At 43.9% G+C, this 27,181-nt stretch overlaps 1 protein-coding gene across 4 annotated transcripts in view; it reads right to left on the bottom strand.

Moving 5' to 3' along the window:
- cntln (centlein, centrosomal protein) overlaps positions 1–27,181 on the bottom strand; it is a 100,678-nt gene that overhangs the window by 29,645 nt on the left and 43,852 nt on the right. For all 4 annotated transcript variants that reach the window (XM_026171264.2, XM_080302983.1, XM_080302984.1 and 1 more), the window contains 11 exons: positions 25,770–25,870; positions 18,808–18,905; positions 17,381–17,910; positions 13,753–13,834; positions 11,685–11,766; positions 11,071–11,339; positions 7,523–7,744; positions 6,041–6,138; positions 3,166–3,292; positions 2,745–2,882; positions 1,890–2,075 (listed from right to left, as the gene is read on the bottom strand). In XM_026171264.2, coding sequence (XP_026027049.2) covers positions 1,890–2,075; positions 2,745–2,882; positions 3,166–3,292; positions 6,041–6,138; positions 7,523–7,744; positions 11,071–11,339; positions 11,685–11,766; positions 13,753–13,834; positions 17,381–17,910; positions 18,808–18,905; positions 25,770–25,870 — 1,933 coding nt within the window. The remainder of the gene's footprint in view (positions 1–1,889; positions 2,076–2,744; positions 2,883–3,165; positions 3,293–6,040; positions 6,139–7,522; positions 7,745–11,070; positions 11,340–11,684; positions 11,767–13,752; positions 13,835–17,380; positions 17,911–18,807; positions 18,906–25,769; positions 25,871–27,181) is intronic.

Below are 27,181 nucleotides of genomic sequence, written 5' to 3'. Positions count from 1 at the left end.
TCATCCTCTTATCTGAATTTCATTTTATTTAATTTAATAAGGGTACAGTACTCTGTTTTTGGTAACCATTGTCCATATGTAAATATGTAAAAATTGTGTATGTATCTGTTCTGTGTCTTGTTTACTGTTTGTTTGTATATGTGTCTTTCTCGCTGCTGTTACACCCAAATTTCCCTTTGTGGGACAATTAAAGGATTATTCTATTCTGTTCTATTAACAGCTAAGTTGGTGTGTTGAAGGTTTTAAAATCCAACTAAATACATAGATTGTCACCAATTTAGCATCTGACCGAGACTTGTGTACTGATGCAATCTCCTCCTCTGTTCCTGAGTTAATACTGAATTGAATAATGGCCAGAAAACGGTTTCTCCAGAAAGCAGGTGACCGTTGACCTTTGAATAATAAATGTCACCAAGTCATGTTTTCATCCTTTCAAACATCTGTGTGAAACTTCATCCTGTTTACTGTAATAATTGCAGACATTTTTCCAGCTGCATACACCTCGACCTTGGACGTCCAACATGTAATCGGTTCATCCTCGATTCCAAGTGAAAGTGAAGAGATATATCGAGCTCACGAGAACGGGCGGGATGGACAGACACTGAGAAAACACAATGCCCCCAGCCATGACTGTTGCCAGTGCAGAAGAAATAAAAGTGTGACTCAATCCACTCGCATACAGTGTTATTCACTGTACGCATGTACAAGGGCAAAAAACTGGAAGGCTTCAGATTTATCTTCATTCTTTTCTTATAATCAAGAGATTTTAATAACCAAATCTTCTCTTGTAATTATGATGCATTTGCTAGTCATATTTAAGCAAAAGGTCCCCATCATATTTTCCTCCTTGTGTGCATCCAGCACACTCATTTGTACGTTATCAACAGTTTATGTTGATATATTGTTCTCTGTTGTTTCTCAAAAGTGCTAATGACTGGCCTAGCACAAAACATTTGTTAGTCTGCAGGTGCTAGAGACTAGAAAAGTGTGTTAAATATCAAATAGGATCCCAGGGTAGACATGCGAAATAGTTATCTTGTCACATGAATAGCCAAGCTCAGTAAGTGGATGACCTGTCCTGTATAGAGATTCTGCCTAACTAATGCAGGGAAATTGTTCAGTCAGTCGTTTTGACATAGACATCGCCCCCTCTGTTCATGTTGTTGCCTAAGTCCTTATTTTTGAGAAAATGTAAGTATTGCGACACAGTTGAGACCCCTTTGCAGGTGCTGTGCATACAGGTGATGAATTGGAATTTATGGCCCAGCAGTAGTGCAATCACTGTCAGCTGGCAGCCCGGGGAAGGCATGTCTGCCTGCAGAAACCATCTGTTGCCAGATGGAAGCTGTGTACAAAACATGTGGTACAATGGGTCTGTGGGCCACTCTTGTTTGTGCTGTCGCTGGTCCGCCAGCCAGCCACAGAGACATCAAAATCATAACAGAGAAGAGCTGAAGTGAAGTCAGGTGTTAAAAACAATGAAAAGTGTCCACTGCAGCCACGTTCTGTGCTTTCCATGCTGTGTTTTTAAAACAGTTATTCTGCTCCCGTTGATGTCCGCCACCGCTCCCTGCTCTATACTGGCAACAATGGTCAACCAATCAACATTTGGCACACACTCATGTCATCTGCTTCCAGCGGGTCTATGTTTTAACAAAGAGGCGACACTGATGCAGTTCTTTTAAAAATTTACATGGATCCTTGTACCATATCCTCAAAATTAAACTTTTGAAAAATAAAAATGCAACACTAGTTTTCCAATTCAAGTTATAGAAAGAGAACTTGCAAACACACCAAAGCATAGGCTACTGATTTAAGATGAGAAAGATGTTTTGAGTATACAAACTCTGGACTTTTGGGTTTTAATCCCTTATTCTTTTACACAGTACCTTGATAAAAGAATGTAGCTGCTCCAGTTGGGAGTAGGCCTGGCCTAGCTGCCTCTGAACCCTTTCCAAGGCATGGGAGCTCTGCTGGGTCAACCCCTCCATTTGCTCAGTGGCTGTCTGTTCCAGTGCAGCCAAAGCCTGTTCACCAGCTCCCACACGAGCCTGTAGGGCATGCATGCGCTGTTCCTGTGAAGAAAAAGAGCATGCAGAAGTGGTCAGCTGAAAGCAAACAATCTTTTTTTGTTATAGGGGGAAAAAAAGCAGAAAGTCCACACTGGTCTATGAGACATTTGTGGAAATTGCTTTCAAGCCCCTGTGTGTAGGATTTTGACATTTATGACTTTGGTGTCTCCTTGTGACTTACTGATTTTCAAGTTGGTATTACCACAACTAAATATATAATAAGACTATCTAATATTACCAGAACTATAAATGCCATCTAAGACAATAAACTCCAACTCTGTTTTTTCACTTTTGAATTTTAATGTTTAATGTGATGTCGTTCACTGTCAGAAATCCAGTGATAATAGGCTGTTAAAGTAAAAACATAAAATATTAACCTTTTTTGATGTTATGTAAGAAAAGGGCTTAAACTTTATAGCTGGATATGATGTACGTGGATAGAAGTGGCATTTTCACAAATTCTAAAACTTTTCTTTTGACTAACAATTGCATAACTTAAAAACATGATCCAATATCATATTCTATACCCTGCTTTTGAAGAGAATTCATCTGTGATTGTTTACAGGGCTGCTTAGGAAAAAAAAGATTATCCGAACTGTACTGTAGTCCAACTTTGCAAATGTTACATAAAACACAATTTTTGTGAAAACTGAGTGCGTGTCAGCTTCCAACCTTTTTTTCCAAGTCCTCTTTCAGTTTTGCACAGGAGGCCTCGTACTGGCTTTTCTCTGTTGTTGCCACATTCAGCCTTCTCTTCAGGGATTCGATTAGGGCCTTTCTGTTGCTGGCCTCCTCTGATAAAGTCTTCACCTGTTTAAAAAAAAAAAAGAAGCTGAACAAGGACGTAGTGCAACTGCATTTCTCTTTTAAAGGAGATAATCACATCATATATTCACCTAAAGTTCCATTCAAATCACCTTAGCAACCATGTTTTCTGTAACTACACTTAACGGCACTGAAATATTTTCCCGTTAGTCTTCCAGGAGACAAATCTTTGGACTATGGGAAATGCTGAGTATGACAATGCCCATTTTTCCCCTGTCACTCTGCTGAAGAGCCTCAAAATAATGCAATGATGAGCCGTGATGAGCACCTTCTTTTCTAGCTCCTCCACCTGTCCCCGGTAACTTTTCTCCATTTCCTGCAGGAACTTGAGTCGTGTCTTCAGGTCCTCCACCAGCTGCCTTTTCATGTTCACATCTCGCTCTGTGTGGCTCAGCCTAAAAACATACACAAATGAAGGCAAATACCAACATATGGCATAACGCCTAAATTACTCTTCACAGATAGCTACACAGGCACAGCCTCTGCATCGCAGACAAACACAGACACACATACGCACGGAGACAGATACAAAGAACACACACGCAAAGCTGGCAGGCACAGTGTCCCCGTGCAGTACATCAGGCATGACAGCTCATTATGACAACTAAATACACTGGCATGCTGCTTGGGTAAGTGGAGAGGGGGGTGAAATAGGGATGCATATATAATTCTAACTGGCATATATTAGAACAAGTGCTCTGGCAGGGAATGCCGCACTAAGCGTGACAGGGGAGTCCTCTTTGACAAACGGCATTTTGAATCAGCAGCGACACTACTTGAAAGCCTAATCAAGCACTTAAATGTTTATTATTTTCAGCTCAGCGTTGCACCAATCATATAAAAACACATTGGCCGGGGGGAGCTTGGCTTGAGAAAGACGTATTATGAAGGGAATACGCTCTAAGAAATGTTGTTTGTTCGTGTGCTGTGCCGGCGATACTTCCCTAAAGAGAAGTAGCGTGTACGTACTGTAAGCAGTTAGCGTCTTAACTGTAACAAAACACACGCGACTTGTCACTTCCTATTTCAATAACCTGCAATACTGACATGATTAATATTCCCACATTCTGCAGCGACACCCCGGTTTAAATGGTCTCAGTACGTTAGCATGTTTTATTCTGTTTTCATAAGAGGCAAATAAAAGCTATTTTCATGGTTGTCTGCACCTTGGGGAATTGGAACAAATAGAATAAAGATCATAAGGATGCAGTTAATTAAATGGTTTTTGCTGTATTTTTCTATATCAAAGATGTAGTAGATCTCTTAGCTCCCACATGCATCATGGCTTGTGTGTTTTAAATAAACAGATGACGCAATGCAAGAGCAAATGCTTTCGTGTAAGTAAATGTCCCTGCCTCCCTAGGTGGATGAGTGCCTGAGGGCAGACTGGTTAAATAAATGTGAGCTTGTCCTATTGGAGTGACATTAAATTAAATGAGAGAGGAGTCTAGCCTGGGGACTTTGTTGGGGGGGGGGGGCGAGTAGCGCTAGCTGGTTACCCCATGGATTTGGCCATTAATGAGAAAACCCATATTGAACCTTTCAGATGACTGTCTGGTGTTGACTTAAAGAGTGAGAGCAGCAATAAGAGCCCCACCAGCTCCCTCTGCCCCAATGCTAATGGCAATTAGATCGACAACATTTATTTTAGATGTTCTTCTTCTACACCCCAAAAAGAATAGAGGATAAAAAAGAATGAAGGATATATAGAGCTTCTGCTGGAGCGTGTGATCTCTATTTATGAGTGTTAGTGGAAAGAGAGAAAGAGAGCCTCAAACTATATCCCGATCACTCACACGTTTGTTCCCTTTGTTCTGTGCTTGTTGGCAATATTGTTCATCAAACATGCGTGTATTGTAATGATAACAGTCAGTGGTCTGAAGTACGTGTTCGTAAGAGTGAGCGCGAGCGCACATTTCTGTGTATGTTGTTAAGAATAAAGTGCGGGTGGACGTTTCATGTGGCTGATAGACAACAGGGCTAAAGATGAAAGAAGCAGCTTCATAAATAAGGCAGGGCCATAGTGCCGGATATTGACTGAGGACATGCCGGTGTACTTTGAAATTCATTTCTTTTTTTTCTTTTTTTTACCCCCCCCCTTCTCTTCTTTTAGGCGAAGCAGCCTTGCTCCCTGTGTGTGTGCTGAAATGTATATTTCAGAGACGTCTAGACATGTCTTTCATTCTGAGAAGGGGTCCCTCCATGGAGGCAAATGGAGTGGTAGGCTAGAAGATACGGCAAGTTATGTGTGCGTATGCGTGAGTGAGTGTGTGACAAGAGCTGGAGGAGGCTGTCGCAGAAACGCAGCTGAGGGATGTTTGCTCTGCCTGGCTGTGATCCTCGCTGCTTTGGTCACACACACAAACACATATCCGCTGTGATTGTACACATGCCCTGGATGCATTATTGAGAATGGCAGGCAGAGGACACGGCATACCAGACAAAGAGAACAAGAGGGAGGAAAGCCAAGTTGTTCTTTGTACGTTTTTCTCAGTTCAAATATGGGATCCGTAATGCAGAGTGATGATATGTGCCTTGTAAGTTCAAACCATGACTGTTTCCCTAAGTGAATTGTTTATAGCCATATGCATTATGACTATGTAATGCATGCGGGGCGCTACAGTAGGTGAACCATGCAACTCACTGGGGCTTGTGGCCCACAGGCCAGAGTGATGCTGTGTGGGTTTTAGTGTCATGGGCCAAAATGGTCCCTCCTGCGGCACGCAAACAATCAATACGCTGCTTTGATCAGCATTCCACATCGGCTACCCACGTAAGCAACACCACACCGCATGACACAAAAACCACTCACATGCACACGCGCAAACAACACACACACGCTCAATATAACATGCATAATTTCACAAATGATTCACAGACACAGGAGCATGTACAGTATAAGGGAAGTGAGGCAGACAACAGAGCTGCCACATGGTGGAATCAAACACTACAGATGAGAGCTGCAGAGGATGTGCAAACATGCAGACAAGGAGAGATTGAGAGACAGACAGACAGAGAGGTCTGCAGGTATAAAAAAAAAAAAAAAAGAAAAGTAGGAAAAATACGAGCTGGACTGCAGACAACAGTAAGAAACACAAAAAGGAGGAAGTAGCACTAATGAAGACAAAAGGTGGGAAACTAACTTATCCTGCAGCTGGCAGAGTTTGTCCTCCTTCTCCTGGAGCTGGCCTCGCAGGGCTTTGTTAGCCGCCACCTGCCTCGTGACCTCCGCACTTGCACTCTGGGGGAAGGGCACACAGTGTGTGTGTGTGTTTGTTAATGTGTCTGAATGTGCATGTGACTGGGGGGTAGGGAAGGTTTTCACGACACAGCTGATGACAGGTCAAACACAGCATGCCTCCTCATTATAGTTACAGTGGGAGGGTGGAAGGTGCTAAAAGAGGTTAAGAGGAAAACTGTGTTATTTAAAGTGGATAAGGGGAGTAATTAGTAAAAAATAACAATTTATAGACCTGGAGGGTGAATTTATTTCAGTCAGGAATGTGAATAAAGAAAAAGACCAACAGACAAGTACAACAAGGGGAAAAAAACTGAATACTAACAATAAAAATAAATAAATTGACCTGCTAATGATCAAACATCCTGTAACCTAGAATATTAAACTGTAAATAATAACCTTTTGTGTTTTACTCTTTTCTTTATGAGTAACAAAGATGTAAGGCTCACGGTGACAGGTCGGCTTCTGATTATAAGCATGATGGATATCTGAACCTGCAAGTTCACTTTGGTTTAAAGGGCCCTTGTCTCTTGTGGGAACTGCTCCCAGTAGAAACACTTGACAACGTACTCGCTCAGCGCACGCACCCCCACGGAGCATCCCTCGCCTCTCCCTTTCGCTGTCACCTGACATGACTTTCTCAGGCGTGTGTGACGACAGCGGCAATCTGCGTGGTGACACTGACGAGCAGGCTGCTGAGAGGGTGATAATACTGTGGTACCACTCACACCTCATTCCCTCTGATGTAGGGCATGTCTCTGCTGTTATTCCCCATTTCTCATCTTTCTGACAGGCACTCCGAAATAAGATCAAATGACAGGAAATGCTAATTCACGCTGAAATCAAACGTAATATCAAGTGATGTTAAGTGTAAGCTGAAAGGCACCAGAATTTGTTGTTTTTTTGAGAATCAAGCACAACTTGAAAGTAAAACCTTGACAGAGTTTCTGTTGAGAGTTTTTAAACTCCTCGAGGAGGGCAAGTGCTTCAAACCAGTGAAATGTTAAAGTGACTCAGAAATAGTGATGTAAATATATGTGAAATTCAGTACTGTTAACATGGTAAGTAACAGAATGAAAGACAGAAAATTCCAACTAAAAAGTGCAAAAGAATTAAGAAATTTTCATATTGCCTGATTTACCACAGCACAGTAGAAAGTGGAAGTAGTCTTTCTCTAGATACATTTTTTCAGTCCTTTACCACTGATACTCCCAAAGTTTTCCTTGTTATTCGTGGTATTCTCGAGCACTCAAGCTTCTTAGTGCACAAAATTGGAAGAGAACAACATCTTTAATACCATCCTCCTATTAGCAGATTTACCTCATAAGGCATGCACAATGAAAAAACACAACCGTGAGGGCAATTCATTAACTCTAGAACTGCTAACCTTAAGTTTGGCTTGAAGTTGTTTGACCTCAGCCTCCAGGGCTTGGAGGGCAGGGTTAGCCGGGGCAGGTATGGTTCTGCACTGGCAGGAGCACTCTACGTTCGCTGGTGCTGTTGGTGGTATTGTAGTTTGCGGGGGGAATTTGATCTGCTTCCACTGCTTCAACTCCATCTCCAAAACCTTTTTCTGCTGCTGCACACCAGCCAGGTCAGAGGTCAGCTTCTGCGGGTTTGACCGACAGACAGAATTGGTTAGCTAGGCTGGTGATGATGCCGCAACTGGAAGCAAAAGTTTGGTGCACTGCTATTAAAAAAAACAAAGAAACACAGATTTGTGTTATTGGATGGTGAGGGCGAAAAAGTAACAGGCGACTGATATACTGCTACATGAGCTGATAAGCTTTATATCAAACCAAAAGCCTTTTTTTTTCTCCCTTATAATGCAAACCTAATTTACTGCTGTAAGAAGGCAGAGTTCCTCTGACTAACATAGATCTTTATATTAAATCCACTCCTCACAAATATAATAAATGCAAAGACAGAATAAACACAATTTGTTTAAAATACTGTATGTGTTATCCACGGGTGAGCTGCAAGCTCTCCTTTAATATCTTGTCTGCGATAAAACGTCTTTTTTATGCTAATTAGGAGACAAATGATGCTGTTGCCTGGTCAATAGAGCCTAATTCTCACTGTAATTGGCATGCATAATATAGCCATCATGCAGCACATTTTGGAAAAGAGGTAGATCAAGTATTTAGTCAGTAGTTGAGTCTGGATTGATGAAGAGTAACGCAACTAACTGAATGCATACAATTTACAGTGACTCTGTGATTCAGAATGCTATGTGAGATTAAAAACTTTAAACCACATGCATGTGCCGGAGAAAAGCAAAAATCCGGTTGTTTCTTATAAGAAAGTATGGACCACAAACCTATTGCTGTGAGTTTGAATCAGTGCTGTCACAATTAGCTGATTTGGTATCATATCAAACATGAATGGTTAATGGCACAAACAGGAGACGTGATACATGAAGATATGCGCTCCACACATAGGGTAAATGTTGGAGCACACACCGAGGCGTGCGCACACACCCAAGTGAAACCACAGAATCCCATGGGTTTGCTCTCTGCTCCGCATACACGGAGGTTATTGATATCTGGTTGCTGGCTGACACCTTTTAATAGAATCCCTCCTGTTTTAGGTTTCCTTCTCTCTGTTGAAGATGCACATGCCACATCCACAGGGAGGGTGGGAGGAGAGCAGGACGAGCACAAAATAAAAGCGGGGCTGTGGCCCCAGTGGCAATAGTGCAGGAATTAAGAGAGGCATTGATGAGGCTTCCAGTAAGACAAGCTTTGATTTCACAGGCCATTTTCAGCCCTGGTGAGAGATGACACTGAGGCAGGCGTGATATACTGGTAGCTCCATTAGGCCAGGAGAGAGGACGCCGGTCTCTCTTTCCTGTGAGCAGTGGTCTCACTGATGCTGTTCCTTTAGTAGCTAAAAGGAATTTTTAAACATGAATAAACCACTGAAACACTAAGATTGTCTTACTGCATCAATTTCTTAATTACGCAATCATTCTTCTGGCCAGACTTCTTGTGCAATAGGTTTTATTAATTATTAATTTAAATAAAGTTTGGAGCTTTGCTTTCTTAGTTCATTAAATTTGTAGAGATAATCCTGTGATAATCCCTGCCCCAAAAACATTAAAGGAGGGAAGGCAACTCCACACTTTGAGTGGGGATGACACAGTGTGCCACAAAGTAAAGCATCTGTGGAATTGATGACAGACTAAGGAAGGCTTATCCAAGCAACAAAATGATTCTGTAGTTGGATGCTATGCAATACTCAAGGATTTCAATAAAAGTTAGACTTGCCTGTAGTAGGATGCACTGTGAGTTTTTATAAGTTACGTTATGCCACGTTGAAGGGCGACTTTAAGGTTTTTACACACTGCGTCAATTTTTTCTTGTAATCTAGCTGACTGCCTGTTTCTCTGGGCACATTATTGCATTATAACCAGATGCATTATCAGCAATTGAATGTAATGTTATTTTCACAGCTGGAAATCATACTGAAAACCTAAAAAAGAAAAGTTTTAACCAAACCACGTGTTCCAGTTAGGCTGAAATATCATATACATTGCATGAATCTGAGTAGTTGTTGAAAGGAAATACAAATACAGTTAAGAATACATTTACATCCCAGAGTTCACGTGCAACCAAACACACAGAAGTGGAGAGGGGAAGCAAGAATGGAAAAAAAACGAGAAGATATGACTTAATAATGGAAGGAGGGAAGGAAAGGAGCAACAAGAGAAGGACAGAATGGCGAAGGATCAGGAGACAGAGCAACACAAACAAGTTTCTGTGAAACTGCCATGCTACTTCTCACATGATGGCCCCTGTGGAGGCTGTCCTAAGCCAATTACAAGCAGAGAGTTTTAGTTAGAGAGTTGGCCAGGACCGGTTGGAACAAGCCCAAAGTCCATCACCTCTTGGCCTTTGCAGAGAGGGCAACAAGACCTAGCTTTGGCCAGTCAGTCGGCTCCAACTTTCTCAGGTGGAGTGGCATTAATACTGCAGGAGGAAAGAGGAAACAAACAGGAAGACAACAATTCCCTCTCTGTCCACTCATTCACACAACAGTGTGTGTACATGTGTGCCTTTACTGCTGTGCCTGAGTCTAAGGTCTCGTTGGACTTCAGCAATCAGATGCCTCGGTGGGTGCAGAAGGGCCACTTCCCAGGTAGCAACACTATGAAGGCTGCACTCTGGCCCGTGTGTGCAAGTGCAATATACTCCATCGGTACTATTCCACAGTAAGTGAAAAGTAAATATACGGACATACAGACAAGAACACATACACCTAATCAAGAGTCCAGTGGGCCTTTGCTGGCTGCTGCTGTGTCTGAATCCACCAAAAGAAGTTTCTGCCTGCCAGATTAACGACTCTGTCTGTCAAGGTGTTGCTGTGTGTGTGTGTCTGTGTGTTTGTGTGTCTGTGTATGTACATAAGTTGATGTGTACAAGGAGCACCTGGCAGGAAAGATACTGTTTAGGGGCCAAAGCTCTTGGTGTTTTATTTACACTCTTTACCAAGTCTAAGAGTTTTTTACCTGGAGGCACGTACTAAATAACTAAAAGGTGTGTGGCACTGGATGTAGTCACCTTGAGTGTATGTGTGTGTGCGTCTGCGAACACGACTGCTCATATTTGGAGAAAAGTAACTGCTGGTGACAAAGATTGTTGTGGAGAACTGGCTCGCTGAAACATTCAGCAGGAGGAGACAATGGCAGAGTCAGAGAGAGAAAGAGCGTGTGAGATTCTCCTCCTCTCTACTGCCCTGTGGTTCTGACCTCCACAGACAAGGGTAGGCCTGTCAGCCACACTTATTAAGCATGATAAGGGCATGCTACTGCTTCACTCTCAGCCCCAAGAAAATACAAAAGAAAGACAAAGATGGGGGAAAAAAAGAGAAACTTCCTAACACTTACAACTGGCTCGTCTCCCTTAACTCGTCTCCCAGCTTTTCCCAAGTTACCTGCGTGAGCTGCTTGCTGCTGCACAGCTTCTCAGTGAGGGAGTTGAGCTGTGCTGTGATCATCTCATTGGCCCTTTGTAGATCTCTGGCTGAAAGCATAGCATCTTTCCTGGCACTTCGCAGTATGTCAACGTGACGCTGTAGAGACTCGATGCGCTGCTGCAGAGAAGAGGAGGAGCAGCGCTGGGTCTTCACAAGCATCCTCTTCCTCCTCTGCCGACTTTTCTCTCCTCTTGTCCCGCGGTCCCACGGCTCACGCTGTTTATCGTCTAACAGGAGGAAGTACACGCAGCCGCCTCAGAGTTGACAAGTGCACAGAAAACCTCAAAATCCCAATTTAGAAGCTACTGCTGAGATTTAACAGGCGTGCATCTTTGTGTATGCAAAAGTGGAAGCTGTGATGGATTTAACAACCTGAATAATTAACATTTTCCATTTTTAACCAATTCAGATGTGCCGAGTTATGGGGGGAAAAAACGAAGCTTGTTAACTTCTCGGATACTTGTTTCTTATCGACAGCATGTAAATACACTGAGTGTTCTATCTGCTTCAATTAAAAGTTGATTAGATTTCTGTAATCCAGCATGGGTTCACAAAAGGAAAACTTGTGCTACCTCGGGCCAGAACGTCGGGTTGTTTTCTGTGAGATTCTGCCGCTGGTGCTTCTGTGTTTGAGATCGGCGACCACCTGTAGGACTGAAAGAACAGAAAACCCAGTGACAATGAAGAAAAGCAGCCGTTTAATGTAACACAACAGTTGACATGCTGCTCTTCCTAAGATGCAGCTCATAACGACACCATGATCACAGAGTGTGCGCAGCTTAACGCAACGAGACAAATCACCCAGTGCTTTAATAATTCACCTGAGCATGTTCAACCGACTCCAACTTGAACACCTCTCAGCACAGATATTACTTCTGACAGATGCTTGCAAATGCCGCCTTTGTTCAATCACCAACTGAAAGCCCTGATTCACTCCTACGGTGTGACGGGTGTGTGTGAGAGTGTAGTCGTTTGTACGCAAAAGTGTGTACGCATGTGTGTTCGTGACAACTCCCAACTGCACCATCATTTGTAGTGACATCAAAGAAAGGGCCCCCCTACCTCACTCCTTGCTCTCTGCCTACATTCTTTGTATGGGGGACAGGTAGGATTTGATCAGTGCCAGTTTTGATCATGCATGCAGAGAGGAAAGGGTAGATGAACCCTTTGGTTTGTGACATACTACGTTGCGCGGGGCTTGGGCTGTCAAAGCGATGAACCCAGAAGGAGCTGATGGGCACATTTAGAGGATCAGGACTGGGGAAACTAAAGGGGATCTGAGATAAGGGCCCTGACAGCTCCCAGGTTATATTCACAACAACCATCTCTTCTCTACTTTCTACTTTGCTTCGGTGCTGCTGAAACGAGAAAAAGAGGAGAAGAGAAGAGGCAGCACATCTTTAAGGCCCCTCTCTTTCTCTCTTCATCTCTCCTCTTGACGGACTTTTCTCTCAAGGGTTTGGATCTGCCATGTAGCACTGTGAAGAGGTTTGATGTGGACAAGTGCAAGGGTCCAGGCCTAATGATTTCGTGGTGTGCATTCACAAAGGCTTTCTCAGTCACAAGACTAGGAAAGTCTTTGTGAATGTAGACATAAAGCGATAGCCAGTTAAAAATGAATAGTACAGCACGGCTCAAACAACACAAAAAGTAGTTACAGAGGCCCTAAGAATTATTTATGCAGACATTAAACTGTATATAAAAGATGGATGGATAGCCACTGAGACGTCACTCCACTGCTTTGCAGGCTACTATTTCAGGATGGAGTTACAAAGTTATTACATAATGTTAGAACTGCAGGGCCAGTTTTGTAAGTAGGATGCAACAATAATTTAATAAAGAGTGATGATAACTTTGGCTAGCAAAAACAAAACAAAAGAACAAAAAACAGCTAGCTGATACACAGTTTGTTTTTGTTTTTTTGTTTTTTTTAGTACAACTAAATGTTGGTGATACCTATCTTTGTTGTCACAGACAGAGGAAATAGACTAAAACTCTTTTTTTGTATCAGGCTGTAAGCCTTTTGTAAAACATCCCTTGAGTGGGCATTTGAAGAATTGCAGTTTTCGATCACTTCTGAATTACCTACAGTGTTACCTACACCGTCTACATATTATTTGATAAGTATTACTTTTTTCCATCGAAAAACATACAAATTTGAAAATGTTGGTTCAAACTCTAATCAGTATTTACAGAGGAGCTCAGGAGAGAGGTACAACAGTGGGTGTCCAAAGACATGTGCAAAACATGGTAGAGGCTCTTTCATGGTTTGTCGTCCTCAGAGCCAGGAAATGCACATTAAACAGCAAACGTCCAAAAAAGAGCTCCTTCAAGAGGCCTGGAGAACTATTCCTGAAGACTACGTAAAGAAATGACAAGCTTGTCTGAGAGAATTATTAAAAATATGCTGAAATTTACACTCATATTTAGGACCAAGGAGACATTGTATACTAAGACCTTCATTAATTGAATTCACTTGTAGGCAGTTTCATTTAAAGGCTGAATATTCACACAAACCCAAGTAAAATGTTAATCTGTACAAAAAAAGCAGTGAGCAGGAAACAGCTGATGCTTACTTCTAACTGTATCTTTATTCCTTTTTTAAGTCCAAAAACAATTAAAAGACAAGGGCAGACCAACCTGTCTATTAGTGTGCTGTCTGTGAGGCACCGTCCCCGAGGGCAGGCTGTTGAGACTGTCCGAGTACTCCTCTGCACTGTCACTGTAGAGAAAGGTGAAGTCTATTACAGACTAGAAGTTGAACCGACAACCCTGGTTCTGAAAGTACCACCCTTGGACAAAAATCCAATTTACCTTTTATGGTTGATTTAGTTGACATCAAGCAAAAATATGTGCATCTCGGCCCCCTCCTTCAAACAGAAAATCAATGTCCCATCCAATTTCTGAGCTGGAAGTGTAAATGTGTGTGTAAATTAAGTGAAAAGCTGCAGTGTCTGGTGCTGTTTGTGAATGCATCAACATGTATGAGAGCGGCTGTGGCCTTCATTAGCCCTCTGTGTGTGACAGACATGTGTGAGAGGCACGGCTGAGCGGAGCCAAGCAAAGTTGCATCTGATGGACGCACGGTAAGGGCTTCCTGAGAGACACACACACACATGCACACAGGTTTATTGACAGTGACCTTTGACGTGAAGGTGGAAGCCAGTGACATTTACGCTGGCGGGTTTATTAAGGTGGGGTCTGGGAGAAGCAGTGGAGGTAAAGACCACAGAGAGAGGATCTAACTGGAACATGACAAGCCTGGGGGCTAGTTAGGGTTAAAACCAGCCTGGAAGGGGCGCAGGGACTTTGCTAAAGATTACGAATCACCAACACTAACACCAGGGTTGCGTGCATCGACTTGGTGATGACAGCAAATAGATCCAACTTAAATTTAGTATTATTAATGGAGTTCTTAATTGTGTCTGCAGTCTAACTAGTTGTTCCCTAGTTCCTCTTTAAGACACACCATATATATATTTACAGTACATGGTGCTTCCACTCTATATGTGAGGACATGTCTAAGCTTTTACATGCTGAGTCCAAACCTGTGTGGAGCAAATACAGATAACCTGTTATGTAGAAACATAATGACAGCAGATGCTTACACTGAGGAAATGAGAGCATCCAAGGGGTGTAAGGGGTGGATCTCACCGAGAACTGAGCAGATACAGTATGCATGCCCCTACAGTAGTAACCTGTCAATCACAGGCAGGTAGGCACAGCCTAAAGCATACTCTGCTGGTCTGTCTTACTCTACATGGGGCTGTATTTTACAAAATGACCATCATGTTAATTTTGGATGTGAACCATAAAAAATTTACTGTGCTCATGAATCCAGAGAGACAATTGGACTTCTTTTTGCAATCAGAGCAATCGCCTCCTGCTGGCCTTTAGGAATAATGTATTTTCTAAGGCACTTGTACGTTTTTAAGACCCAAGATTAGCTTTGTCTACTCCAAGGATGTCAAATTCATTTTACATTGTGAGCCACATACAGGCTTTGATCTTAAGTAGGCCAAACTAGTGAAATTCCCCTTTCTGTCACAGTAAGCATATTCAACTACACATTTAATCCAGGTAATATTTTAATATAAGAAAAAGAAGTGCAATCTCAACAGTATTAAAATAAATCTGTAAGCACTACTCTTTGGGCTTAAATAAATATGTAGCCCATGCCCAGAATATCCTGTTATTATAAAACAAAGTTTTTGTTAATTCACAGAAAATGCTCTTTTAATAATAATTACTACTGTTCTTTAAAATTGTCTTTAAAATGATTATTTAGCAGGTAGTGAAAGAACAGGGACTATTAATTAATTATTTTGGTGTTGTGTGAATGGCTATGGGTGATTTCTTTGTCAGGATGAAAAGCTGTAAAACGTCTGAAAATACAGTAAAAAAAATGGCAAAATTGATCCTCCTCTTCACATTCTTCAAAGCCGTCCGGTGGGCCACATTATATGCCGGACCAATTCTGGCCTCCGAGCCTTATGTTTGACATCCCTGATCTACTCTTATGCTACTGTTTTATTTAAAGGAATGTTCTCTTATGTTCTCAATCACAGCAAATCCCTCCAGTAGCGTTTTTAAACTCTGGTACCTTGAGAGAAAATTAATGTTTGCCATCTTTGATATTATCCTTATCCATAATTTGTGGCCCAATCATCCGAAATGTACTGAGTCTGATACCTGCTTGCTCTTTTTCTTTCCTGCTTAGCAGCAAAACTGCTGATCTGCTTAAATTGGTCAGCTGCCTCTAGCAGTTCAAAACTTGAGAGCAGGTGCCAGAGGCAGCGAGAAAAATAAGGTGGGGGAAAAAAAAAAACAAAGACTTGTCAGTAGCCTTAACGAGTCTGACATCTTTATTTGGTGCTATTTAGGCCAAAGCTCCTTAGGCAGAAATACTGTACCTTCCAGGAATGTCAACCAGACATAGACAGCATTTGTGAAGAGGACCCCTAGAAGATACGAGGCACAGAAGGCTTTACAGTAGCAAATCAGTTGACAGGTGCCTTAAATAAGACAACATCTCAGTTTAGGCCCCTTCTTCAAAAATCCACTTAGATCCTCCTCTCAGGTAAAGCGTTTATTAGACTGCTGCTTATTAGCCACATGGAGTGGTATTAGGAAAGCAGGGCATAGCTGCACCCAGTCCCCGTTAAACGGCCTCATGCGGATAGAGCTGGGGTGGATTAGAGTCTGATGAATTAGTCGGTGAAGAGGTAGTGAGTTAGGAGGGCTGAGCTAGAGAGCGTGTAGAGCAAGGCATACCGGGAGAGAAAGAGAAGGGAAATAAATATCAGCGAGTGTTTGAAATCAAATCATTTCAGCCATCACTCAATAGATGTTGGCTCAGTGGCTTTTTTGCATAAAACATACATGAAATAATTACTGTCGATGGTTCTTAATTTAGAGGGTGTTAAACAGCTTGTAGACATCTGGTACTGATCCGAGTAGGGTCATTCAAAATTCATCTAACCAAATTAAGGCGAGGAGCTAAGGAGAGGAGTGTGGGATGGAAAGGAAGCGTATGTGTGTATGTCTATGTGTGTGTGTTGGGAGGGGGCAATGGGGTGGCTGGAGGAAAAAAAGAGCAGCACACACACACACATACATTTGTGAACCGACATGCCACAAGATAACTAACATAACTAGACGCAAGGTGGGCTTCATATAGGAGTGTGTCTGTGTGTGTGTGTGTTTGGGAGGAGGGGGTGGACTGGGTCCTTGCAGGGGGATCCTTAGTGCTGTCGATGGGGGGTAGTAAATATGCAAAGAACGAGTAAATTAAATCAAACTGCCAAACTGTCAATTTCGGGGTAGCGTGACTAGTGCATGAAAATGGCATCACTGGAAGGTATCAAGGCTTTGGCGGCCCCTTATCCCTGGGCTTTTCTGGCATCGGTTCAACTTTGTGTAGAGAGGTGGCTAATTTTGCATGCAAATTTCAGTCAATAAGCTCCAAGCGAGGCGTCCCATGATATTTCAAAGGATCTGACAGTAGTTTCCCCCCCCTCCTCTCTCCTTCTCTCTATCATTCTTGCTCACATTCTTCTTTTGGCTCCTGAATACCAACTAGACAGACAATGAAATTCAATCACCCATTTGCTTACGCTTTGCAAATGCACGTTGTCCCCTCGATGCTGCTGCTGCTACCCCCCCCCAACTATTCAGCCAGCCCATCCTCTCTGCCCAAACACCTAAAAATAATGAGAGGGGGTGTGTGAGAATATGTGCGTCAGTGCGCGTGCATGTGTATCATTACCTTTCTACGCTCATGTCCTCCCACTCGTCTTTAGCGGCACTGGAGCTTGGCCCTTGCCAGCTGATGGCTTGATTGGCGCTGACTCTTTGGTGGCTGCGCTGCCGTAGCAGACCTCTGTGCCTGGTTGTTTTGAATTTGACCTTGCTGCTAATGCTGTTAGCGATCCCACCTGCCCGCATCGGTCCTGCAGCACGATTTCTATAGAAGTCCTTAGCTGCTCTGAGAATCCCCAGCTCCTGTCTCAGCTTCAGCAACTGCTGATGAAGCTTTGTAGCCTCTTTCTGAGATGAGGCCAGCTGTACTTCTAGAGCCTTGACCTCACTACAGTGCTGCTCCTCCTGAGCCACGGCCTGCGCATGGGCTGCCTTTTCACAAGCAGCTTCTTGAGTTCTTTGATGATCCAAAGAGGCTTGGAGTTTGCGGCAGTTGTGGGCCAAGTCTTCGTTGACTTCGAGTAGCTGCTCTTTTTCATCTTTCAGCCTTTCTGTCTGCTCCTCCATGCTTATCATTCTTTGCTCCAGTTGATCAATCTGAAAAGAAAAAAAACATACATGGGGCTTCTGTGCTACAAAATAATCAATTTTGGCTTATATATCTGTAGTTTTTTTTTTTTTTTTTCGTTTTTAAAACCCCCCAGAAATACTTATTCTTGGACTGCTAGTGACAAAATAACAACCTGCTCTATAGTATTAATATTAGTAAGATTCAATGAGAAAGACCATATCGTGATTTACTAGTTTTCCTCTCCACTGATATTTTCCCAAGTACGTAATTACAGTTTGCTGTGTGGGTGGGGGCGGAGAGGGGAGCAATACCGTCGTCCCCAGTCAAACACGGTTATGGACATCTGACTTGCACCCCGTTACCCTGATCACCTTTAACTACGCTGCAACCATGAGCACTTAGTCTATTTGTTAGATCTTTGGTGGAGACTGTTTAAGAGAACAGTGGATGCCTGCTGGGTTTGTGCCTCCAGGCAATTTTTCCCTTTTATTTGGTTCTCTCTCTGCCTGCTGGTGAAGCCTGGTACCCTTCAAACAAAATTAGACGGCTATCCCCACTCCTGATGATTTACTGCCATGAAAGCTGAAGGGGTGGGGGAACATATAAGCTCATGCAAGCAGGGTTTTAAATGTGTGTGTGAGTGTGAGCGTAAAACATGCCTCCAAACCTATGAAATCTACGTTAAATCAACTAGTATTTTCTGGGATACACAAATTATATTTGGCAATTTATAGACTGTCTAGTTGATACTGTGCTTGGAAATTACTACATGACCCTTCTCCAATGCATACGAACACCGTTAAACTATCCTTGAAAGAGCAAAATCAAAAATTTCTGAGAGCTGCCATGCTGAACTTATGGCTGTGTTGGATTTCCTTTATAGGCAGTGACAAAGAACACCCCATGACGGCATAGTGCTGTACCTTTTTCAATAACTGCTCCATTCGACCTGAAAGAAGAGAAGGCTTTTTCGGAGTGCTGCTTTTGACCTGGTGCTCCTCAACCATTTTGTGAAGTAATTCTGCAAAGAAGAACAAAGCTCGCTATTGTGACACTTTGTGTCAAATTCAAGCTGCTCAATCAATAGAATAATTATAAAAAGGGTACATTTAAATCAATTAGCATTAGTAAGGTCTAATTTCCTTCCTGAGGTTCAGTGTCTTTTTTCCTTTTTGTCAATCAAATCTGAAAAATCCCTAACGCTGTTTTCATGTGGACTTGGAATTTTCACTGCAAAAAACACCTTTGGTTTCAAAAATCTTACACAGCCCTTTAACTTCAGATTAATAGAAAGGTGTTTTATTTAATAGTCCACCGGGAAATAGGAAAACAGGGCTCAGAAGTGCAGGCGGGTGTATACTATATGCAACCTCTCTCTGGGGACCTAAAACAAACGAAGAGAAGTGCTTGAATCCCTTGTGAATACACAGCCCCAGGCTGCACTGCTTTGTAGTCCACTGTGTTTCCCCAAAGGACTTCTAATCTCCACAGACAAACATGCAGCTTTATTCTGGGAAATTCAATAGTGGCCCTGGCAAACATATGATTTAGACTTTATGATAACAACAGAAAGCATGCAAGAGTGCAAGTGCTTAGGCATTTGATGCATGTGTATTCATGAACACATCTAACACAATCTAACAGACCTCTGTCACTGCTACCTACCCAGTATCTACCTGCTGAAGTACAAACAACTTCCCTGCCTACGTATATGCGAAGGGCAACACAAAACTTGAGGTTACTCTATTCCGTAACCCCCGTTCTCTGATAACATGAGTGAGGTGTCTCACTATGGGGAACGCTCTCTCAGCGTTGTCCTCAGAAGCCTCTATATCATTACTGGTGATCTGGTGAGACACCTCACTCATGTTATCAGAGAACGGGGGTTACGGAGTAGAGTAACCTCAAGTTCTCTTTCAAACATTAGTTTCGGTGTCTCACTATGGGATATGCAGACTCCCGTATTGCCAGATAAGCCCATCTGAACGACTGACTGCCCACTTAGGAGGTCTCGTGGGGCCCCACAGTGTGGGCTAGAGTTGGTGCAGTGACATCCAACCTGTAAAACCTTGCAAAGGTCAAAGGTGAAGCCCAGCTCGCCACTGCACATATCTCTTCTATAGAGACGCCCCTAAAAAAGGGCCCAAGAGGTTGCCATCCCTCTAGTCGGGGGGGAGAAGAAGCTGGAATAAGCCAATTGGATCGCCTCAACAATCCAGTGGGAAATGCGTTGTTTGCTAACGGGCTTGCCAAGATGTGGTTTAGCCCAGGAAACAAACAGCTGATCCAACCTCCTGAAAGCCTTCGTTCTCTCTCTATAGGTACATAAAGCCCTAACTGGACAGAGAGCATGTAGGCGCTCCTGTTCAGGGGACGAGAAAGGAGGAGGGCAAAAAATTTCCAGCTCCAATGGGATGCATTGGAGATAAGGATTTTTGGGCACAAAGGCCGGATTTGGCCTGAGTGTGACTCTAGAGTTATCCCGCGTGAATCAGGTGCACTCTTTGTGTACTGACAGCGCATGAATATCACTGACACGTTTCGCAGATGCGAGAGCCAGGAGCAATGCAGTTTTCAAAGACAGGATTTTTATTTCCACCTGGTTTAGTGGTTCAAATGGTGGCTGTGAAACTGCCCCCAGCACCAGGGATAAATCCCACGTGGGAACGAGAGGTTTAGACACTGGGTGGAGCCGTTGTGCCCCTTTCATGAAACGGCAGACTAGCGGGTGATGGCTCACTGGGCCATCCACGAAGCCCACATGGCAGGCTTAAATGGCGGCTAGATATACTTTAATTGTGGAAAAGGCCTTTCCTTTATCTAACAGTTCTTGGAGAAAGGAGAGACTTTCCACACCATTCCTCAAATACCCTCCACTTGTTCTCATACTATGATCTTGTGGAGAGGGCTCTAACACTCTGTATAGTGGCTATAACACCCCTGGGGAGTCCTGCTGTACTCAGATTCAACCTCTCACGAGCCAAGCCCACAGGGCGAGGAGCTCGGGGTGAGGGTGAAAAATCTCCCCCCTGGCTTGGGAGACTAGTTCTCGTCGGAGAGGGAGAGCCCAAGGTTCGCTCCACAAGACGGGCATAATCTCCGCTAACCAATGGGACCTCGTCCACCTTGGGGCGATCAATATCATTGTTAGCCCTCTCTCTCTCACTCTGGTTAGAGTGGGAAAAATTAAGGCCAGTGGAGGGAACGCATAAAGCAGAGCTTGTGGCCAGTTGTAAGCTACCCCTAGTGGAGCCTCCTGGTCCCTCTGGGAGAAATACAGTGGACACTGAGCGTTCTCCCTCGAGGCAAACAGATCGACCTGTGGGTGGCCAAAGCGGGTCCAGATTTGGGTCACCACATGTGGGTGCACGGTCCAGTCCCCGTACTGCGGGTTTCCCCTGGACATTAAGTCTGCTCCCAAGTTCAGAGCTCCTGGAATGTGAGTAGCTCTCAGTGACAACAGATTGATGCTGATCCACATTATCAGTCTGCAAGCCAGCATGTGCAAAGGACGGGACCGTAACCCGCCCGCAAAGCGCAGGAATTTTCTGTGAGGCGGGTAAATAGGGATGTGAAAATATGCGTCCTTCAGGTCTATTGATGTAAACCAATCGCCTGGGCGCACTACATGCAGCAGAGTGGTGGTCGTCAACATCCTGAATTTGTATGACCTCAGATGCTGATTCAGAGCCCGTAGGTCCAGTATCGGACGCAGTCCCCCTCCCTTCTTGGGCCTACGGGAAAATACTTTGAGTAAAAGCCGCATTGGCTCTGCTCCTGGGGTATTTCTCGTACTGCTCCCTTTGATAGCAAGGTAGTTATTTCTTCTTGCAGGATCCTGGCTGATTCGCCTTTTGCAAGAGAGAAAATCACTCTGTGAAATCTGGGAGGGGTGGTTGCGAATTGTAAACGATAGCCTCACCCTAATGTCCTCACAACCCATTCTGGCGCAGCGAGGAGCTCGCCATCTCTCTATTCTTGCTGACAGCGGCCCCAAAGACAGGCACTCCACAGTAGACGGAGCTTTGGCTCCCTCTTGTGGCGGAAACTGGTCCTGCGGGCCAGACCCGACTGCGCATGCGCGGGCGGCCTGCGCTTGACCAGCGCTCGTGGGGCCGGACACCACTGAGGGAATCGACCCCGGTGGTGTCTGGGTGCGTGGGGGCATTATGTTTTTCAACATACTCTGTGTTTTTCACACATTTTTCCCGTGCCCTTGGCAACATGCCTGGATGCAATGGGTAAATTTTTAATAAACAGTGTGTTTTTGTGTGACATGCTTGATTCAGCTGAACAGTGTCTCGTCGTCTCTTTGTTGAAATGCGCTCTGTGGGATCCAACTCGAGTCCCAGGCGCTGAAAGGTGGAGGCAGAACACACTTCTCCGAATGGACTTGGAGCCCGGGCTGGTCCGGCTCCGATCTCCCCGTGGGGGATGTTAGGCAGTCCGCTTCTTCTTGCGGTCCAACTTCTTGGCTGGTGGTGGGGCACCCTGAGCGGCAGCAGGCGGGACATGTTTCCTGGGCCAGTGGGTCTTAGGGTTCTGCGATCCTAGGGGACCCTGGGCTGCAACCTGTGGGGCTGGGCGGTGAGGGATTCTAAACATCGGCACGCCGACTGGTGACCTGAGCGAACATTCGGCAACTGGGAGGAGGGGGGTCTTCCGAGGGAGACACAGCTGCAGGGCCTCTCCCTTGTTCTTTTTCTTCTCGAACTGTCTTTGCATGGTGGCAGCGGCGGTCCCGAAAAGGCCAGCGGGGTCGATGCTTTCATCCAGAATGTCACGTTTTTCTCCATCTGAAAGCTCCGACAAGTTCAGCCATCTGGCCCTCTCCTGTAGGACGATGATGCTGAGAGCTCTGCCCGCCGCTTGTACTGCTGCTCTAGTGAGGTGGAGACACTGGTCCGTAACAATGCCCAGCTCTTCCCACAGCTTCCTAGCATCCAGGTTCGCAGCAGTCTGGTCCTGGAGCTCCGCCGAGTAGGCTAGCAGGAGCGATGAGGCGTTCAATGCCCTCACGGTGGTGGCAACTGATTTACACGCCTTGTCAGCCAGGGAGGACTGCAGGCGTTTGGCCTTGGAGGGCAGGGACGGACCAGATGACATGGAAACCTCGTCCACGCATTCGGGGAAAAGCGGCAGTATCTGCTTAGTAGTGCACTTCACTTTGGGGAGCCTTTTACCCTCGTATCGTGAGGTGGAGGTCTCCGTTGTCACCGCGGGCCATGGGATCGCCAGCTTTTCAGCTGCCCGTTTTGCAACGTCAAATAGCTCCATGCCGCGGGACTGTGTGCCGGGGTTATCACAATCGGCCCCTTGTGTCGCAGAAGAGGGGGCAAAGAAAACGTTGTCATGCTCGTCCGAGACAAGATGTTCCGACGCTCCCTCAGAGGATTCGCTGAGTAGCTCATCATTAGCCTCGAGGGAATCAGACAACATAGCTTCGCAGCTGACCTCGGCATCATCCGCCAGTGGGAGGACGATATCCATCTCGTCGCCCCAGCTGGTGCCTGGTGTGGCTGACTCAGTGTGCTCCATCGGTGGGCCGATTGGAGACAGCATTGGGTCCTTCTTTGACAGGCTAGCCTGGCGGGCTAGCCTTCGGCGAAGACTTTTTAGGGTGAAGCAAGCGCAGTGTTTGCATGAACCCGGTGTGGAAATAGCCGTTTGGGCATGTTGCAGCCCGAGGCACATCACACACGCGTCATGTGTATCTGAACCTGAGATTTTGCAACCGCAGGGGCAAATTCTGGTCAGTGGTTTGCAGTCTGCCATATTAAGGAAGCTTGGTGGAGCTAGCTTGGAATTGGCTGGACGGCTAACACTGATCTTTTTTTTTTTTCTTTTCTCTCGGTCGGATAGCTATGGTGAGCTAGTATGACCTAGCTAGTGAGGTGGCTAGCGCTTGTGCTACCGGGCTTGGTGACCGTGTGTAGCAAAAAACTGTTAGCTTGGTCAGCTAGCTGTTGTGCTAGGTGCGTGGTGGCAGGTAACACACTCTCCGACCTGGCTCTGTGGTGATGAGCAAGCGACTCGAAACGCGAACCGTGCTAGCGCCCGGTGACCAAGGTGTTAGCTTGCTCGCATGGACAGTTAAGCTAGGACTCACGTTCACAGTCAGGAGAGATGAGGTTTCTAAGAAGCGAGAAGAGGAAATTGAATGATGGGTGATGCTGCGTCACACCCTTTTATAGGGAGGAGGGTGGCCCCTCCCTGACGCAAGCGTCACGACTGCCAGCCAATGCTGGCTGGAGTAATGATATAGAGGCTTCTGAGGACAACGCTGAGAGAGTGTTCCCCATAGTGAGACACCGAAACGAATGTTTGAAAGAGAACAATACAAAACATTCTGCTTTTCTTTCTTTCCTATTTAAACATTCCTGACGGGATGACCAAAATAATTTGTACAATGAGGCTGGAAACATTAAATATTCAGGACCTTGACTTTTTAGGTCACTTGATCTTTTGGAGAACGAGTTGAGGGGAAAAAAGCGGCCACAGAAGCAGAGAGGAAAAAGAGAGAGGGTCATGTTGTAAAGAGCTGCTGCTCCCTTGCTTTGCATTGATGCTTTGCCCAGGGAAGTTTGTTACTTTGAATTAGCCTGCCCTTTTGTCTTCCCTACATGTCACATTCAATCAGACAGAGCACCAAATAGGACAGGAGGGCTGCTGTGTTCGCTGGGTACATAACCAGGTTGGGAGACAATTATCCAGCTCCAGCACTGGTGGCATGGGAGTTGGCACCTCAGCACTACCTTGATAAGAAGACGTGGTGGCTCCCTAGTCACCCACTGTTGAAGGAGGTTCTGGCACTGCAGCATACATTAACATCCCTCCCGTGTCTCCTCATAGGAAGCAGCACAAAGACTCCGTTCCTTTCATCTGCTGTCTTTCGTTAGTGTGATCCTGGTGTGAGCGACTGAACCTTGCATCTTTTTGATCGGGTCAAAGCGGTTCCTCAGGAGTAAATCTTATGGCCATCCATAATTTCCTCTTAAGAGTCTTGACTTTATGTCCAACTGACTCCAAATATACTCAGTTCAGTCTAGATTTAATATGAAATATTCTGAATGTTGCCACAATGGTGTAACCTTATTTGAACTGCAAAACAGCAGACATGTTCATAATCTGTATTAAAACTATACCAAATCAGAAAACACAGATGCCTATCTATTGCTGAGACCACACTCCTTCAAAGTTAAGGGATTCTTCCCTGACAAAATGTAAAGCCAAGCATGTCCTTTCAACAGAGGCTGCTTTCTCATATTCCTAACTAGACTGTCAACAGAAGTCAAGCCACTATTTTAATTAGTGCAATCCTTTAAATCACATGCTTGCATCTTCACCAGACACCATCATTGGCTGTGAAGAAAATTAAAGTGATATAGAACAGATCTGTTATTGAACTAGTTAATTAAGGTCACTGGTTGCAGTGGTCAGCATCTGACAAAGCAGCAGATTGGATTAAAAGGGATGTAATTTTTAACACCAGGAATAATACATGCAGACAAGATGGACACCACACTTGATGTCCTAATCAATTTACCAGGAGTTGATCAAGTCTTAATTGAGTTGTCCTATGAATTCTCCTGGGAGTAGTCTTATTAAATCCGCGCAGTAATGCACATGGCCCTGACCAGACCAGTGCTTAATTAAAAAAAAAAAAAAAGAAGAAGAAGAAGAAGAAGAAGAAGTAGCATTGCAAACAAAATGAGCTTAAAATTAAAAACAGAATAACTGCGTAGAATTCAGTTTAGTTTCATTATTTTCAGACAAATTAAAACATGCATTCAAATTAATAAAGACCAAAGAGAAAAACATTATTTTGTAATTTTTAAGGCACTCCCTGACAAAAAGAAGAACTAGTGTGAAGGAAAATGCTCACCTTGGTGTTTGTTTGCAAGACAGAGGTGGAGTTCCTTTACTGTGGCCCGGTCCATAGCAGCCTGGACTCGCAGCATGTCAAGCTCTTCTTCCAAGCCAGCTCTGCATTAAACACAACATCAAATTTCCTTCAAACAAAGTTTGCTAAGTCAAATCTATGTTTTTTGAAACACTGGTTAATCATTTTTCAGACGTGTGCTTCAGAGATAAAATGTTTTATTTCTTTTTGATAGATTTTGATGTACTGAGTCCAGATATGACGTATGAAATAGCTGATTGGCTACTGTTTGTGAGATATTTAATATTTTTTTAAATAAAAAAAAAAAAAAAATATATATATATATATATATATATATATATATGTATTACACCTATGTTTATTGTTTAGTTGAGTTTAAATTGTGTATAATGCTGTGTTTGCATTAATAAATTGCCAGCTGGAATCACCGATACGTTATTCAGAATTTTTTTTCCTATATCGCCCACTCGTATTTTCAACAGCATATTGTGAAAGAAAATGAAAACTGCTGGGATATTTCAATTTGCTTTAAAAAATTCTAAGTTCACTTTGCAGTATTACAGATCTCCTGCTACTAGGAAGGTCAAATTCAAGGTCAGTGCACATGTCAAAAGGTCACACAGCGATAATATCATAGAATTTGAAATTTGACAATTGCATTTCTTCTTTACTTAGTAGCATAATCATAAAAACTAGAACCAACCAACAATTTTGAACATCATTTTCAGTTTCCCAAAATGAGTAAAGTTGCACAACATTTATTTCCAAAGGTTTGTGGCTGTAGAACAGTAAAATATGAAAGGAGTAACAAAGAAACGCAAAAAAACAATCAACACAAGAACTGTGTGATGAGAATCTTTTACTCTCAATTCCACTGTGGAAGCCATTAATGTAGAAACTTTTAATGGACTTTTTAACTCGAATCTTATCTGCTGGCTTCTGTTCCCAAGGAAAAAAAAAAGATGACACGGCGAAGAAATCAACTAATTAAAATGCTTTTTAATTCATCTGGAAATCAAAGTGACAAGCAACATGAAACGCCAAGGTGGGAAAGTACAGTGTGTAACTGTGGGTGTTTGTGTGTATCACGGCAGACAAACAGACTGTAAAGTGTGCCCAATTACCTCTCTGCAATTAGCTTGATTCCTGCTAAAGGCTAATTATGTGGAGCCATGCTCTAGACTTTGCACTTTCAAGTTATTATTAGGACCCCAACTGAAGTCTACTGAGGATACACACAAACCCACTGAGACAACCACACCTGAAACACACACCTAATTTCCCTCCCCTTTGCTCCACAGAGTCAAAGAGAAACACTAGAAACAAGCTCCTACTATAGTGGCATTCTTCCCTCAGTTAACCTCATTACAAAGGCAGGTCTTCCTCCTGGCTGA

The sequence above is a fragment of the Astatotilapia calliptera genome, chromosome 6 (genome assembly GCF_964374335.1).
Source record: "Astatotilapia calliptera chromosome 6, fAstCal68.1, whole genome shotgun sequence".
Taxonomy (NCBI): Eukaryota; Metazoa; Chordata; class Actinopteri; order Cichliformes; family Cichlidae; genus Astatotilapia; species Astatotilapia calliptera.
Note: the sequence above shows the minus strand (reverse complement) of the source record. Positions and strands in the feature narration are given on the sequence as shown.